At 43.7% G+C, this 18642-nt stretch overlaps 1 protein-coding gene across 2 annotated transcripts; it reads left to right on the forward strand.

Moving 5' to 3' along the window:
• The first annotated feature begins 8 nt into the window (after positions 1-8).
• Positions 9-18178, forward strand: LOC118209772. Of its 2 annotated transcripts, none has more exons than XM_035385391.1 (18): positions 9-309; positions 1083-1221; positions 1788-1930; positions 2564-2681; positions 2785-2913; positions 3461-3660; positions 3934-4042; positions 4275-4349; positions 4786-4925; positions 7886-8039; positions 8391-8469; positions 8611-8697; positions 8928-9018; positions 10198-10290; positions 10402-10424; positions 10734-10831; positions 11906-12013; positions 18044-18178. In XM_035385391.1, the coding sequence occupies exons 1-18, from the start codon at positions 106-108 to the stop codon at positions 18049-18051; spliced, it is 1998 nt and encodes a 665-aa protein (XP_035241282.1). In that variant the 5' UTR covers positions 9-105; the 3' UTR covers positions 18052-18178. The 2 variants fall into 2 exon arrangements, with proteins under 2 accessions (XP_035241282.1, XP_035241280.1); XM_035385389.1 differs by having other exon boundaries at positions 10-309; positions 3458-3660.
• Positions 18179-18642: the final 464 nt, after the last annotated feature.

Genomic DNA, 18642 nt, shown 5'->3' on the forward strand with positions numbered 1-18642 from the left:
GACATTCTCTGCGAGTCCGATAAAAGACAGAAGTTGAATTTGCTTGCCCTTCACTCCATCAGTTTTATAGATTGAAAGGCTAATGCAAGTGTAATTAAATTCGTAATGAAGTATTTTATTTCACAATTCAAACTGCAGGTGAAACTGAACAACCATCAGGAAAATGATTGTTTCCTCGAGTCGTTAGTTACCAGCATCTCTAGGATACTCTGTTTCACAAAGCTAAACCATAATGGTAAAGCAATGGACGCAGCATTCTCAACTCCGCACTGGTTAACAAAAGCAAAAGAAGCAGTTGAGAATTCAAAGGTATGCTAAATTAAAAGCGTAGTTATTCCAAACCCTAAATCATTTTTCAGTTGTTTATTCACTAATGATATATCGATTTTTAACAAAGAGACCGCTCGTGTTATTTTGTCCTTAACTACACTCGGGGCTGCGTTGAAAATTACACTACACAAGTTGTTTAACAGTGTAGGGCTGTAGAGTGTAGACTGGCGCTAGTCTTGATGTTTGAGTAGTTAAGCCATCTGCATTTATCTTTTTAAGTGATGACTTTACCTGTCCGGCACGGTCTCTAGATGTAATCTTCGTGAACAGGGTATAGACCTCTTCGTAGTCCCTTTATTGCCCTAAGACACAGAACTTATTATTACTGCTTCTTAGGCAAGAGAGACTAGACTGTATTTCAGAGGGTTTGCTCTTCTTTTTAATTGAAAAAAGTTACTTTGTTCTTGGTGCTGTGACCAAGAGATGTAAGAGAACAATGCGCAGAGGTATCCTTGTAATCTTGTAAAGAGTAGCCTGTAAAATATGCATTTGTCTTGGATAATGGTACATGGTCCATACTTAATGGTACAAAGGTTTTACTGTGTGCTAATTGTGAGTAAATATCAAATTAAGCGCAGTGTGCTCACCAGTCTTACCATAACAGTAGAATTATTGCACGCGATCAAAGCCATACAATTACTCGGCTGCTAGTAGTATTTTAAGTCCATTCCTCATTTTCCCATGTATTTCATATTCAACTTTAATTGCTCCAGATGCAAAAGTGTTGCATATTGTCCTTTTCTGTGTTTGAGGAGTGGAAATGCTTCACTGCCGAGCTGTTTGAGGTGCTGCGGCAGCAGCTTGCAGAGAGCTCTGTGAGCATGTTCTCTGATCTCTGCGAAGCTGAGAAGGCCCTGCTGGTGGAGAGAGCTGCCAAAGCGGCATGCGCTGGTAAGAGCAGCCTAAAAGAGCAGCTCCCACGCGGGCCCCTGTTCTCACTAGGGCACTCCTCCTGAAAACCCCGCTTCTCTTTTAGCTTTTTTTATTTTCATTTTTGTGAACAGGATGGCTATTCTTTCTATTTGAACCACTGGACAATACTTTGCTCTCTGGTTTACTGGATGTTACAATAGCTTGTTTCCCAAGATATTAACGGTAATATGCGGCATCAAATCCTCTTCTTTGTAGCTAGAAGCGTATGCAATTTCCCCCTAATTAAATTTGAAGACTGAAGTGATCCGGCCATCCATGAATGAATTGTATGTAGATATTAAGTGATACATATTGTAGGCTATGATACTTTTTAGTTTTCTACAAGTGTGAATGCTTACATTTAAGGAGTTGTTTGACTCAAATAATGGACATTTTCTGTCTTTTATTTCTCACACAACAGTCATTTTCAAATTTTCTTTAATAATTTAATGTTTCAAGGAAGCAGTTTTAGCATGTCCATAAATTTCACCCATTGTTGGGTGGATCATTGGGGGCCCCAGTTAACATGTTGACCTCTTTTCCAGGAAGGCCCCATGCGGATGTAGTTGCTCACATCTCTGCAGTCCTGGAAGATGCTTTGAGCTACCATGTGGCCACCGAGATGCAGGAGAGACACACTGTTCCATCAAAGACAGACCTTTTCCAGAGTCATGCCCGGAACGGCATGGTGCATTGACTTTTCTATTTTAAAATTGCATGTATTCATAACTACTATAATACAATACATACAATTAGCTCTTATATAGCGCTCTTCATGCGTACATCCCAGGGCGCTTTACAAAAAATAAAAATAAATAAAACTACTAACTGAGCAGACCCTCCAGACTGTCCTACAGATACTTGAAGTGCATGTTTAAAACGCTGGGGGCAGTAACACATTCATAAATGGCATTGCTTTAACTTTTAGTGGCATAGTTAGTTCTATATTTGTTTGAAGATCTTTACTGTTTTATGGGAGGATTTCAGAAGGCAAACATTCATCATGAAGGAAGGAGGGTGTAATTAGGGTACAAAACAGTGACATCATAATTACATCATCATGCACAGACTATACATATGAGCAGTACATTCTTAAGTAGGGGCTACAAAAAGAAATGTTAGATACTGCTGGAGCTCATTTTTATGGCCTAACCCAGAAGGATTGTCTTCAGTCAGCCCAGAATCAAAGAACATGGGAGCTGTGTGTTTTACTAAGTACTCCCCTCTTGGTTCTGAATTTTGATTGGTCCTTCAGGCTGACAAGCTGTTTCCTTTTCACAGTGTAGGACACCAAAATAATTTGGAACCTTACTTGCTTCAGGTTTATCTTTTAAACAAGTGGCCAGACATGAAGAGCAAGCTGACCATTCTTTTCAACCACCCTTTACCCATGGAACTCAGGGAGGTAGCCTGGAAACTGTATCTCTCCAATACCAAAGGTGATTAAAAACATGTAAAACTTGTCACAGATATTATTACAGAGGGGAGGGGAACATTAATAGATGCCGCATAGACTATGAACATTCACTGGTGTCATTTCAGCCCAGCTGGATTACTTGATGGCTGCCTCTGTGAACCAGGAAAGGTCCAAACGAGACTTGGACATTTGCCTGCAGTGTGACTCACTTTTTTCCACAGGACCCATGTTCCACAATCTCAGCAACAATGAGTGTGAGTGCCTTCCCATGTATAGTTTATCATAAGCTGTCTACAGATGTACACTATATGACCAAAAGTATCTGGACACCCCTTGGTCCGGGGCTATTTTCTTGGTTTGGGCTAGGCTGCTTAGTTCCAGTGAAGGAAAATCTTAATTCTACAACATACAATCACATTCAAGATTATTCTGTGCTTCCCCAACAGTTTGGAGAAGGCCCTTTCCTGTTTCAGCATGACAATGCCCCCAGCACACAGTGAGGTCCATATAGAAATGGTTTTGTTGAGAATAGTGTGGAAGAACTTGACCTGCCTGCACAGAGCACCTAATCACATCCAACAGATCAGACGGAAAGCCAAATAAATAATATTTCCAAGACTCCACAATGAAAATGTACTCCCTGTGCTTAATACTTTGTGTAATTCTGCCCCTATCCCCCACACTTTATAAGAAAACATACACACACACGAACACATACACACACATGCACGCGCACACACACACTACACAATCACTATACTTTTTGTAATCACTATGTTTCATTTTTATGTACTCCAGTAGCCATTAAAGTGATGAAAAAGGTCCTCTCCTACTACCACCGAGTTCAGCAGCTGAAGAGTGCGCTTCCAGAGGCTGACTGCCTGTTGCTGGTGCCTCTGCTGGAGGTGGCGCTGGCCCGCTCCTCTCCCTCCACCTCTGCACACTCGGTGGCCACTCTACTGGTGCAGCAGTATCTCACTTTCATGAATTCTCGTCCTGGGGTAATGAAACCGGGAAAGCCAGTTGGTGTTGGATATGTGGTGGATGTCAGTAATAGGAGGGTGGTGGATGTCAGTAATAGGAGGGTGGTGGATGTCAGTAATAAGAGGGTGGTGGATGTCAGAAATAGGAGGGTGGTGGATGTCAGTAAGACTTCAGTGGCTTGGTCACACAAAAGCTGTCACGTAGAGAAGAGCCTTATTTAGTTGTGGGGTGTTTTATAGGTCACCATGTGACTGTCACTGCTGGAGCATGGTTTTATTGTTCTTTCACAGACATGTTCCGGAACTGAAAGTGGTGATACTTTTGAGGAAGTTGCTTCAATGCTTAACCAAAAAGACAAAGAGCTTGCATGTGTAATAAGGAGGGTGAATTCACCAAAAGGTTGTACAACATTACAGTGAACCTGTTTGTATATACTATACCTAAATACTCAAGGAGCTATTGTTATACTATGAATTTACAATGCATAAATAAGCTGTGATTTTATTACAATTTCTTAATTTTCTCTGAGCCTTGTCTCATCATCTCTAAATTATTTCTCTATGTGTCAAAAACATTTTAGTCTCATAATTGTTGGTGCAACAGTGATATAAAGCTCTTATTTTCTCTGCAGATGGTCAGATAAAAGACCCGCTGCTTAAAGGTGTGAAGGAGATCCTGCAGCCTATCATTCAAGTCTTTTTTGTTGGTAAGGAATGGAACTAGTGCAAGTATAAAAGAAGCACTTTGACAACACATAGTTAGTCATAGTTAGTCTAGTTTTGCTTTAGAAACACAAAACATAGCAAAATAGTTGCAAATCTGATTTACAGCACAATTAAGGGATGTGTTGCCTTGATTATCAAGTATGAAGTTTCTTCCACTAATGCATGGGCAAACAGGAAATTGTCAGACGAGACAGGTTTCCTGTTTAAGTCATTGGTGTCAGACTATGGTTGAAACCACAGAAAAAGTTTGCTGTTTTCTGATTTCACTAAAAGCTATGAGGAACATAGTTCTGCACTGCAACAAAAAACTGAAACATCAGTCATACAGTAATAGATCACATATACATCATTTGTCATAATGAACTAACTTTCAGCTGAACGAATGCAGACTTTAGTGAAACCCAGACTCCTTCCCAGGTTACTTGGACCTGCCTGCCCTGCTGTATGTTTGGGATCAGTACATTATTGGACTGGACAGCCCCCTGTACAAGTGTCTTCCAGCGTTTGCCTTTGCGTTTCTGGTGCTCCTGAGGGAGCACTTCCAGGGCTGCAGCACCGTGAGTCTCTGGCACATACTCCCTCCCATGTGCTCTAATGGCTCAGAACTGATCGCTAGATCATTGTGAGTCTCTGGTGCATACTCCCTCTCATGCGCTTTAATGGCTCAGTACTCTGGTGCATACTCCCTCTCATGCGCTTTAATGGCTCAGTACTCTGGTGCATACTCCCTCTCATGCGCTTTAATGGCTCAGTACTCTGGTGCATACTCTCTCCCATGCGCTTTAATGGCTCAGTACCCTGGTGCATACTCCCTCTCATGTGCTTTAATGGCTCAGTACTCTGGTGCATACTCCCTCTCATGTGCTTTAATGGCTCAGTACTCTGGTGCATACTCTCTCCCATGCGCTTTAATGGCTCAGTACTCTGGTGCATACTCTCTCCCATGCGCTTTAATGGCTCAGTACTCTGGTGCATACTCCCTCTCATGCGCTTTAATGGCTCAGTAGTGATCGCTAGATCATTGTGAGTCTCTGGTGCATACTCCCTCTCATGCGCTTTAATGGCTCAGTACTCCGGTGCATACTCCCTCTCATGCGCTTTAATGGCTCAGTACTCTGGTGCATACTCCCTCTCATGCGCTTTAATGGCTCAGTACTCTGGTGCATACTCCCTCTCATGCGCTTTAATGGCTCGGTACTCTGGTGCATACTCTCTCCCATGCGCTTTAATGGCTCAGTACTCTGGTGCATACTCCCTCTCATGCGCTTTAATGGCTCAGTACTCTGGTGCATACTCCCTCTCATGCGCTTTAATGGCTCGGTACTCTGGTGCATACTCTCTCCCATCCGCTTTAATGGCTCAGTACTCTGGTGCATACTCTCTCCCATGCGCTTTAATGGCTCAGTACTCTGGTGCATACTCTCTCCCATCCGCTTTAATGGCTCAGTACTCTGGTGCATACTCTCTCCCATCCGCTTTAATGGCTCAGTACTCTGGCGCATACTCCCTCTCATGCACTTTAATGGCTCAGTACTCTGGTGCATACTCCCTCTCATGCGCTTTAATGGCTCAGTACTCTGGTGCATACTCCCTCTCATGCGCTTTAATGGCTCAGTACTCTGGTGCATACTCCCTCTCATGCGCTTTAATGGCTCAGTACTCTGGTGCATACTCTCTCCCATGTGCTTTAATGGCTCAGTACTCTGGTGCATACTCTCTCTCATCCGCTTTAATGGCTCAGTACTCTGGTGCATACTCCCTCCCATGCGCTTTAATGGCTCAGTACTCTGGTGTATACTCCCTCTCATGCGCTTTAATGGCTCAGTACTCTGGTGCATACTCCCTCTCATGCGCTTTAATGGCTCAGTACTCTGGTGCACACTCCTTCTCATGCGCTTTAATGGCTCAGTACTCTGGTGCATACTCCCTCTCATGCGCTTTAATGGCTCAGTACTCTGGTGCATACTCCCTCTCATGCGCTTTAATGGCTCAGTACTCTGATGCATAATCCCTCTCATGCGCTTTAATGGCTCAGTACTCTGGTGCATACTCCCTCTCATGTGCTTTAATGGCTCAGTACTCTGGTGCATACTCTCTCCCATCCGCTTTAATGGCTCAGTACTCTGGTGCATACTCCCTCTCATGCGCTTTAATGGCTCAGTACTCTGGTGCATACTCCCTCTCATCTGCTTTAATGGCTCAGTACTCCGGTGCATACTCCCTCCCATGCGCTTTAATGGCTCAGTACTCTGGTGCATACTCCCTCTCATGCGCTTTAATGGCTCAGTACTCTGATGCATAATCCCTCTCATGCGCTTTAATGGCTCAGTACTCTGGTGCATACTCCCTCTCATGTGCTTTAATGGCTCAGTACTCTGGTGCATACTCTCTCCCATCCGCTTTAATGGCTCAGTACTCTGGTGCATACTCCCTCTCATGCGCTTTAATGGCTCAGTACTCTGGTGCATACTCCCTCTCATCTGCTTTAATGGCTCAGTACTCCGGTGCATACTCCCTCCCATGCGCTTTAATGGCTCAGTACTCTGGTGCATACTCTCTCCCATGCGCTTTAATGGCTCAGTACTGATCACTAGATCATTTTACCTGAACATTATCAGTCCAGCCCAGATTTGCTGGATTCCTTCTGATTAAACTTAAACTAAAATTGTAAAAACAACACAAAGATGTTTACATCATGTGGTACACTAACTGAAAAGACAGTGATCAGTCCAGAAATTGCTAGTTTATCATCAGAGGTGCAAAAACCTATTAAGCATTACAAAGTAAACAAGATTTTACTGACACATGGGGCCCAATAGCAAGATATGTTATATCTTTATAATATTCAAGTTGAAGGTGGACTGGATCGGATGGACACTGTGTCACTAGAACATTTATTTGAGCTGAATTATGTGTAATAAGTACATATAATTGTAATTAATGTTTTATGTTAATAGTTGCTCTCTGAAGAGGGGGGTTGAAGGAGGAACAAAAGTTTTTTAAGCATATTAAAGGGGTAATAAACGCAAAATCACATTTTTTGAGTTCTGAAGCGAAATAGGTTTCTTTTCCCCTCGCTGGCCCCGCCCCACGTGCCTATGATGCGTTACCCACAGGTTCTGTGGCCGCGCCCCCCCCCCCCTTTCCCCCTTCCCTCTGTGCTCTCACTTTCGACCCCAATTTGCCTATTTTCAAATTGTGAGGGGGCGGAGGCAGGCTGAAAGCTGGTATCGCTGTACAATTAAGTGCTCTTAAAAATGACAAGCTGAATAGGCACACACAAAGCCAACTCGCATTGATGAGCATGGTTTTAAAATTCTCATTATCTGCTTGCAAGAAGATATAACATTTCAAGGTCCACTAACACATGCATGTAGTGCATAAGATCATTTAACATTAATACACATGTATACACACGGCACATTATTGATAGTTGTAAGGTAATCTACTGACTTTTGTGCAAAGAACAGTGCAATATATGAAGTATAAAGCTCGTCCTGAATCTTGTTGTGGACAGAGCTCTGAGATGACAGAGGTGACAAGATCTCAAGGACACAAGCTTTCAGTGGCCCAGTTACAGAACATCATAAACATTTTTTTTTATGAAGATTTGTTCAGTAAATTAACGCAAGACAAGGTACAATGTTTTCCTGTTCTGGATCCAACTCAAGGTCAGTATAGATGCAATTACATTTTTTTTGTTCAATATCAAATTTCTTAAGATTCACCTGGACAAATGCAGTATTTATTTTGGTTAGCCTAATTGTTTTTGAAAAACATTGGTATTCTGAACATGGCTCTCCATTGTTTTATAAGAAGGTATTAGATGGAATTTAAAAGCATACAAATATTTTTGATATTTGTTTAGGCCTTGTTTTAAAATAATGGTTCTGTAAAAGTGAGCCATTTCCTAAAGAACATGATATGTCTATAATACTGTATTATGAACATTTGGACACCAGATTTAAACCTAATTGAAAACAGTACATTTATTTATATCCATTCATTTTTTATTTCATCAGCTTTCCTCCCTCCATGGACTAATTTGTTAAGCAGCAAGTTAACCATGAGAACAAAGCCTTGTGACAGACGACAAGCTAGGTGATCGTAGATTATACCTGTTCATGTAGCGCACCATCATTAAATGCTTTAATTCCCCCTAGTGGTTACAGAAGAAAGTGCACAATACCTGCTGAAACGATATTGGCCAAACCACCTCTGAATGTGAAAATGTTCCTCCAGGGAAATAAGAGAGGCACAGAGTGCAGCTGAAACAGAGAGAAAGAAGCAAGCTCAGCACCAGAAGCTTATGGAAGAGGCAGAAATCAGGTTACTTAAAACAAACATCGTACCGATTCACAGTCGATATGCAGTGTACACTAGTAAAATGTGTCACAACAATTGGGAATTTTTCAACTTCAGAACTCCCAAAGATAGAGTCAGACACTCTAATAGGTTTGCACATCTATGCAACTTCACACTTATGTTGGATGAGAAATGAACAGCCCGGTGCCAGTTTTCCATGGTTGTGCTGGTGATGAAAATGTGTGTTGCTGTAGGATAGAGCAGCTGAGGCTACAGAGGGACTTAGAAGAGACCAGACGCATTAGTAGAGAACAGAGGGCTCACCTGGAGGAACAGCTGGCTCAGGTATGTATCTGTTGGAATACTACACGTACAATGTAACACATTTCGGAGAATGTATTAGTAATCCCTTTTCAGGTTAATTTTATAAAATTTTTTATTGTTGTGCTTTTCAGTACTCACACTTCTATATTTGTACTTGATTCATCCTTTCAATTTGCATATTTTTTCCTGATTTACCTCCTATTCCTGCTTTACTGCTTATTTGACCGAAATGTGAACTCCAGCTTTGGTTTCCATTATGTGAGAAAATACTCTGTGGTTGAAAAGCTGCCTAAAGCAAAAAAAAAAACCCTGCTAAATTCAGTTTCTTGAAACACTTGCACAAAGTTTGCAGCAACATTTTGTCCAACTGAGCCTTCAGGCTGCCAAAGATAAGAAATCCTTAAGAGTGATCAAGGGACACTGGTGTCTTATCCTTAGAGTGATCAAGGGACACTGGTGTCTTATCCTTAGAGTCATGAAGGGACACTGGTGTCTTATCCTTAGAGTCATGAAGGGACACTGGTGTCTTATCCTTAGAGTCATGAAGGGACACTGGTGTCTTATCCTTAGAGTCATGAAGGGACACTGGTGTCTTATCCTTAGAGTCATGAAGGGACACTGGTATCTTATCCTTAGAGTCATGAAGGGACACTGGTGTCTTATCCTTAGAGTCATGAAGGGACACTGGTGTCTTATCCTTAGAGTCATGAAGGGACACTGGTGTCTTATCCTTAGAGTCATGAAGGGACACTGGTGTCTTCTGTCTGAAACACTGAGAAAAACCCATTATTCCCTGCGGAATGCTTCTTCTCCTGCTTCTTCAATGTAAACATTGAAAAAATGAATTCAAATTTGACCATTGAGCCATGTTTATTATGCACTTCATTTTGAGATGCTTTGAGAAATGGCCCTGAATTCAGATGAGCACCATGTTAATAGATCATTGTTAGCTACACCTCTGCTTAACCTGATAACCTGGCTTTTGTCTTTTGCAGCCCGAAGGTGCTGCTATCATTATGCAAGTGCTTCAATAAATAAAATTATGCTGAGTAGTGTACCGCAATTTACTTTGATTTGCATATAATACTGAGAGTTTGGGAGTTTCCTCTCTAAGGCAGCACCTACAGCTGAGTCCTGTGCAACAAGGACTGAAAAACTGTTAATTGCTTGCCTTTCAATATTCCACTTCTCATGTCCCAGGAACGGCAGCGGCACTATGAGACTGAAAAGACAGCTAAAGAGCGTATTGACCAGTTACAGGCTGAAGCCAGAAGCATTCAGGAGCATAAACCGGTATGTGGTGTTGGAAAACATTCCATCATAAAACAACTTGGTTTGAGTTTGGAAATACAGAATTTATTCAGTTAATGGTTTTATATTTAAACTCAGATTTTTTCATTGCAGCTCATTAAAGAGACAGAAGGAAGGTAAGAGCCACATGTGACAGTTTTGCAACACAATCAGAGGTACACGTCATGGCAAAGAGAGATTTGGTGTGAATAATGTTTTTTGGTGCACTGAACAAATACTTAAAAAGAATTTCATATTGAAAGTGTAGGGTAGGGAACCTCCCTCAAGAAATGTAAAAAAAAAAAACTAATTTGGGTTTTACATGAAATGGATATGTCCCCATACTTTTTACATAACACTGGGTAAAATACTTAGAAGTAGTTCATAGGGCTGTAATTTTAGGTGTGTTTTAAACTTTGTAGTCATAAAACAGCTGTTTTTCCAAGCTTTGGAACCCCACCTCCACTGACTGAGTGCCAAATAGATGCTCAGGACAGTTATGGTCCAGTTCCAGAACATCATAGAACACCACCGCCAACAGCAGGTAAAGCCCTGTATCCTGAGCTGCCCAGCCTGTGTTACATTTACACTGACACCCATACTTCCATGAGATGCTCAGCCTAGCCTGTGTTACATTTATACTGACACCCATACTTCCATGAGATGCACAGCCTAGCCTGTGTTACATTTACACTGACACCCATACTTCCATGAGATGCCCAGCTTGTGTTACATTTACACTGACACCCATACTGCCATGAGATTCCTAGCCTGTGTTACATTTACACTGACACGCATACTTCCATGAGATGCCTAGCCTGTGTTACATTTACACTGACACCCATACTTCCATGAGATGCCTAGCCTGTGTTACATTTACACTGACACCCATACTTCCACAAGATGCTCACTTCTGTTTTGTGTCCTGTTCGTTCCCCTGTTGGTTAATTGTATTATTGCTTTCAATTATTTTATTATTGTTTCTGCTTGTGCCTCATTGTTCCCACCCTGTTCTGGTTTGATTGTTAATTGTGCCTTCCTGTGTCTTGTTGGTTTTGAGTCAATTTAAGTCCTTTGTCTCCCTGACTCGGGTGCTGGTTCCTTTTCTTCTGTTTGTGTTTCTGCCTGCGTTCCTGCTTGTGTGTGTTCCGCCTGCCCGTATTCTGTCCTGCCTGTGTTCCGCCCTGCCCATGTTCTGTTCTGTTTTTTTCAGTTCTTAAGAATTTTTTTGTGTTTGTGGTTTTTCCCCTCGTGCCCTTTTGTTTGTTCCCTGTTTTTTTTATTAAGTAAAGTCTTTGTTTGAATTTTCCTTTTGGAGTCGCCTGTGTTTTTTTACTCTGCGCTTGGGTCCAACCCCCCCCGAATCCCTGACACCCAGCCTGTGTTTCATTTACACTGATACCCATACTTCCATGAGATACCTAGCCTGTGCAATATGTTGTGCCTATAAATGCTATTTTAAAAATCTACCACAGACTTGATCATTTATCTGTTGACTTGAAAAATGTATAATGCAAACATACCACTGACAATGAAAGGGTAATGTTTTTGAGTATACATCCAGATACTAGTTTCTGACCAATGGACTGACTAATCTTCAATGAACTCTCTTCACTAGATGCAAAAGACATAGCATCAAGCCAGAAGGATACCCTGACCATTAATAGAACTGTTGAGGGTGTGGCGGCAGATCTTCTTAAGAGCCTGGTCCAGTCTGCTGGTACAAGTAAGACTATTCAAAACGCAATAGTTTAAACTGTACGAGCTCCCTTTTTTCGGATTTACATGCTATATCCCAATAAAATAGCATGATTGTGCATTGTACATGTTTTAATCTACAGCAATGCAGAACAGAGAAAGGTATATGTGTCAAAAAATGACTGATCGATTGATTTGACCTTTTGGGGGGTTTGAGGTGATGAGGGGTAAACGGAGTTCTGTGTTTGTGGCAGGTGGTGGGGTTTAAAAATGTCCAGAATGCTTGGTGTAAGTTCAAACTCTTTGTAGGGAAAAAAGTGTTTAAGCAACTTGTAACATTTATTTATAAGGCATTCATTATTTAGCAGCAAATTAAGCAATATGAGAGAATGAGTAAGTAAATAAAAGTTTTAAAGTGTTGGCTTGTGCGTTAGCTTAAGGTTAAAAAAGGCGATGCATGCAGTCTTAACACACTGATACACTAATGATTTAAATTAATGGAAAAAAATGAAGCGTGTAAACAGAGCATGTAGCAGCAAAACGATGTCCATCCATCCATCCATTGTATCCTGGGCAGGGGGCCTATCCCAGCATGCAAACAGAACAGGTAGAAGCTAAACGATGTGACCACCTATAATAGTAATGTGAAGTTTTAAAAGTAAAGAATCGCAAAAGAGCTGAAAAGAGGTAAAAGTTATATATGTGAAGGAACAAAGTCTTAACAAGCAGATAGGATAATGATTTAAATGTGTGAAAAAGCAAGCAAAGAACCTTGAAAAAAGCAGCGCTATTGTCAAACAAATCATAAGCGTTAAAGACAGTTTTTAATCTAGTTTAGAGATGGCAAACAAACAAAAGTTATTTAATGACGAGTGTGTTAGTCTGCCTATTCTCTGTCCCTACAACGTGTCCAGAAAGCCCAGCAGCACACGAAGCATCTCCAGGGAGATGCAGCTTTCCCAGCTGCGGGAAGACAATGGGCTGAAAGCCTGCATGAGCAGGGCAGAGCAGGGGCGAAGCCACCCCACCTGTACCGCTAGGTTAGAGGAGCAGGGGCGGAGCCACCCCACCTGTACCGCTAGGTTAGAGGAGCAGGGGCGGAGCCACCCCACCTGTACCGCTAGGTTAGAGGAGCAGGGGTGGAGCCACCCCACCTGTACCGCTAGGTTAGAGGAGCAGGGACGGAGCCACCCCACCTGTACCGCTAGGTTAGGGGAGCAGGGGCGGAGCCACCCCACCTGTACCGCTAGGTTAGAGGAGCAGGGGCGGAGCCACCCCACCTGTACCGCTAGGTTAGAGGAGCAGGGGCGGAGCCACCCCACCTGTACCGCTAGGTTAGAGGAGCAGGGGCGGAGCCACCCCACCTGTACCGCTAGGTTAGAGGAGCAGGGACGGAGCCACCCCACCTGTACCGCTAGGTTAGAGGAGCAGGGGCGGAGCCACCCCACCTGTACCGCTAGGTTAGAGGAGCAGGGGCGGAGCCACCCCACCTGTACCGCTAGGTTAGAGGAGCAGGGGCGGAGCCACCCCACCTGTACCGCTAGGTTAGAGGAGCAGGGGCGGAGCCACCCCACCTGTACCGCTAGGTTAGAGGAGCAGGGGCGGAGCCACCCCACCTGTACCGCTAGGTTAGAGGAGCAGGGGCAGAGCCACCCCACCTGTACCGCTAGGTTAGAGGAGCAGGGGCGGAGCCACCCCACCTGTACCGCTAGGTTAGAGGAGCAGGGGTGGAGCCACCCCACCTGTACCGCTAGGTTAGAGGACCAGGGGCGGAGCCACCCAGGCCACAGAGTGTACATAGGAACTGGAGAGGGTAGGAGGGGCCAGGCCATAGAGTGTACATAGGAACTGGAGAGGGTAGGAGGGGCCAGGTCATAGAGCGCACATAGGAACTGGAGAGGGTAGGAGGGGCCAGGCCATAGAGTGTACATAGAAACTGGAGAGGGTAGGAGGGGCCAGGCCATAGAGTGTACATAGAAACTGGAGAGGGTAGGAGGGGCCAGGCCATAGAGCTTATATAGGAATTAGAAACTGGAGACGTTAGGAGGGGCCAGGCCATAGAGCATATATAGGAACTAGAAACTGGAGAAGGTAGGAGGGGCCAGGCCACACGTTTGAGGGTAAAAGTCCTTGCTTCCCTTTGAATTGAATGTAGAAATCCAAGGTGATTTAACAACCAAAGAAAACCTCATCGCTCCATTTTTTGTGATCATAAATTTCATTATGTGCAGCAGTTTTTGTTGTTTGGTTGTTTTGGTCCAGAAGTTTTGGGAAAATATTTAGTAAAATGTCCATATTTCCATATTTCTGCTTTTCATATGAAACATAAGTCAATAGAGTTTCAAAATGCCATCAGGGATGTTTTATTTTGCCTTCAAAAGATATTCCCCATTCATTCCAATGGGAGCTCCAATGTTTTGCCCTCAACACGTGTAGCGCAGGCTTGTACCTCCATCCAGCATTTATTGTATCTTATTGTATCATTATCTTGATGTTATAGCTTGTCATGCCTCATACTACATACTATAGCTTGACTTAGTATAGGTTAGGTCAGAGTAATGTTTACTGTGTGAACTGGACATAATGTGTTCATGGCTATGAATAACTGTTACAAAATGAGTTGCTCCAATGGCTTTCAGTATGCAATTATTGTACTTCACTTTGGATAAAAGGGTATGCCAAATAAATGTAATGTAAATGATCAGAACCTGACTCAGTCAATATAGCACTATACCTATTTCTATTGAAACTATTTTTGATTTGTGACTGACTTTAGTGTAATCTAATGGAGCTTTAAAAACATTACAGGCTAAAACAACAAACTGGGCAGCCTATAAATTTATTTTCCATATCTTCAAGATCCTTCCTGGATTGTGGCCTTGTCGTGGCAGAAGGGCTTGCAAGGTTTTATGATCCCTGGGGCTATGTCGTTGGGGGTTCTATATGTCCCCCAGTAGGGTCTCCCAAGGTGAACAGGTCTGGGGTGAGGACCCAGACGAACATGATCCAATCAACCCCTATCTATGGTAAACAAATATAAAGCTAAGTTTACCCAGCCTGGGATAGGGTTACCGGGACCCATCCTTGGAGTCAGGCCTGGAGGTGGTGTCCGCAGGCGAGCGCCTGGTGGGCGGGCAGTCCACGTATCTCAGCTGGGCCCAGCTCGAAAAAAACTACGTGGGACAACTGTGTGGGCCCACCACCCGCAAGGTTCAGGGTAGGGGTCGGGTGCAATGCTCGTTGGGCAGGGAGATTTCAATGCTCACGTTGGCAATGACTGGAAAACTTTGAGGGGTGTGACAACCTCTGAACCTGATCTGAACCTGAGCGGTGTTATGTTATTGGACTTCTGTGCTAGTCATGGTTTGTCCATAACGAACACCATGTTCGAACACAAGGATGTTCATAAGTGTACATGGTACCAGAACACCTTGGGCCAAAGGTCAATGATTGACTTTGTAGTTGTTTCATCAGACCTGCAAACATTTGTTTTGGACACTCGGGTGAAGAGAGGAGCAGAGCTCCGAGAGAGCTTTTCCCGTATCCCAGAGGAGGTTGGGGACATGGAGTCTGAATGGACCCTGTTCAAAACCTCTATTGTGCAAGCTGCTGCTAGAGGTTGTGGTCAAAAGCTGGTCGGTGCATGTCCTGGTGGCAACCCAAGGACCTGCTGGTGAACTCCAGTGGTGAGCGCGGCTGTCAAGCTGAAGAAAGAGGCATTTCAAGCCTGGTTGTCTCTGGGAACCTCTGATTCAGCAGAAAGGTACCGGCTGGCGAAAAAGGTCACAGCTGCGGCTGTGGCAGAAGCAAAATCTGGGGCATAGGAGGAGTTTGGAGAGGTCTTAGAGAAGGACTTTCGGTAGGCCCCAAAGTGGTTCTGGAAAACCATTCGGCACCTCAGGAGGGGAAAGCGGGACACTGTTCAGGCTGTTCTCAGCTGGGGATATTGTCAAAAGGAACACTTTAAGGACCTCCTAAATCCAGGAGACATGCCCTCCTTTTTGGAGGCTGAGCCGGAGGGCAAGCTGGGGGATCAGAGTCCATCTCTGTGGCAGAAGTCACTGGGGTAGATGGAGAGCTCCTCAGTGGCAGAGCACCAGGTGTGGATGAGATTCGTCCGGAAATGTTGAAGGCTCTGGATGTTGTTAGTGTGTCTTGGCTGACACGAATTCTCAATGTCGCTTGGAAGTCGGGAACAGTACCTTTGGAGTGGCAGACCGGGGTGGTGGTCCCCATTTTTAATAAGGGGGACCGAAGGGTATGTTCCAATTATCGGGGAATAACACTCCTCAGCCTCCCTGGGAAAGTCTATGCCAGGGTGCTGGAAAGGAGGCTTCAGCCAATAGTTGAACCTCAGATTCAGGAGGAACAAGTTGAACTATGCGGTTGTTCCCTGCACTTGGACCGGTACTTCTCTCTAGGGGTTTCGTCATACTTGTTCCTGGTTATGGTTATACACTTTGTTGTACATCGCTCTGGATAAGAGCATCTACCAAATGCCTGTAATGTAATGTAATGAACAATGCGGGTTTCATTCAGGCCGTGGAACGACAGACCAGCTTCTTACCCTCTTGCAGATATTTGAGGGGGCATGGGAGTTTGCTTATCCACTCTACATGTGTTTTGTGGATTTGGAGAAGGTATATGACCGTGTTCCCCGGGGTATCTTGTGGGAGGTGCTGCGGGAGCATAGGGTGCCGGGGTTGCTGTTGCGTGCCATTCGGTCCCTGTATACTCCGAGTGAAAGCTGTGTTTGCATTCTCGGCATTAAGTCAAGCTCGTTCAAAGTGGGTGTCAGACTCCACCAAGGGTGCGCTTTGTCTCCCCTCCTGTTCATGGTATTCATGGACAGGATTTCAAGGCGTAGCCGAGGTATGGAGTGTGTCCAGTTTGGGGACAATGGAATAGCATCTCTGCTGTTTGCAGATGATGCCGTTCTCTTAGCCTCATCATACTGTAAACTTCGATGCACACTAGAGCTGTTTGCAGCTGAATGTGATGCAGTCGGGATGAGGATCAGCACCTCCAAGTCTGTGGCTATAGTCCTCTCCCGAAAAAAGATGGTTTGCCCTCTTCAATTAAAGGAGGAGCAACTGCCCCAGGTGGAGGAGTTCAAGTATCTTGGGGTCTCATTCACAAGTGAGGGAAAAAAGGGATTCAGAGATCAATGGCCGTCTAGGTGCAGTGGCCGCAGTAATGCGAGCATTGTATTGGACGGTGGTGGTGAAGAAGGAACTGAGCCGAAAAGCAAAGCTCTTGATTTACCAGTCGATCTTCGTCCCTATTCTCACCTATAGTCATGAGCTATGGATAGTGACCAAAAGAGTGAGATCGCGAATACAAGCAGCCAAAATGAAGTTTCTTCGTACAGTGGCAGGGCTTACTCTCCTTGATAGGATGAGGAGCTCAGCTATCCAGGAGGACCTCAAAGTAGAACCGCTGCTCCTCCGCATTGAAAGGAATCAGTTGAGGTGGTTCAGGCATCTGATAAGCATGCCTCCTGGGCGCCTCCCTCTAGAGGTATTCCAGGCTCGGCCATTGGGGAGGAGACCCAGGGGTAGACCTAGGACACGCTGGAGGGATTATATCCAAAGGCTAGCCTGAGATCGCCTGGGAATCCACGGGGATGAGTTAGCGGAAGTTGCTGGGGAGAGGGACGTCTGGACTTCTCTGCTTGCCCCTTTGCCACTGTGACCCTGACCTCGATTAAGAGGTTTAGAGAATGGATGGATGGATATTTTCAGGAGTTTTAGGCTATAGAATACCAAAGATCTGCCACTGTTAATCCTGAACTCAGCATCGTTGCATTTTAAGATACTAAAATACTGTGGAGAAAAACACCATGGACTAATATGATTTCTGCTGTTTAGCATAGAGCTAGTTTTAAAAAACAGGTTTTAAACAATGTTCAGTATCAATACTGTTGATATTCTTGTGAATCAACTATGAATTTTAGTTTCTGAGTTCTTTTATAAATTTGTGACTCCAAACTAGAGATGGAGTCTTTCCCATTTTGTTTTGACGGAACAATTTTTCATGGTTTTCTCCTTTTCCATAGGATTCTAGAAGGAGATCTTTGTGAAAACTGAAAACTCTCAAATGCAAGACCATAACCTTGGAGGTGGAGTGGACCCCCACCCCCCCACTTTTTTTAATTGTATCTTTTCTTGAGATTAAATAGAGGATACCCTTATTACTTCTTGATTTCATTTCTTATTGTCTTTATGCCACAACATAATTAAAAAACATTTTTTACAGCATAACTAAACAAAGTTAGCAGTGTACAGCAGCACTATATATAGCTTACTCTCATTCAGAGAAACTTCCACACCTTACATACTGTTATGGTGATTCCTTTGTCGTCACCGCGTCCCAGCAGGGTGGCTTTTCAACGCACTAATATTAAACAGTCCTAGATCCTTTGTTTAAATAAAAGTTACGTTTTCTTTTATTTCAGTTTCCATGATGGTAATTCACAGAGAGTAAATCATAAATTTCAAACTTGCCCATGTCTCAGATAGCGAACCTCCAAACACTCTGACTAAAAACATAATAAAAACTTAAATGAAATATGGCTCCAACACATACTTTACATACAATCAGTGTATACTGATTTATACTGAAGTAATTCTTATACTGAAGCTACTTGAAGTAAGT

The sequence above is a fragment of the Anguilla anguilla genome, chromosome 12 (assembly GCF_013347855.1).
Source record: "Anguilla anguilla isolate fAngAng1 chromosome 12, fAngAng1.pri, whole genome shotgun sequence".
NCBI classification, from domain to species: Eukaryota; Metazoa; Chordata; class Actinopteri; order Anguilliformes; family Anguillidae; genus Anguilla; species Anguilla anguilla.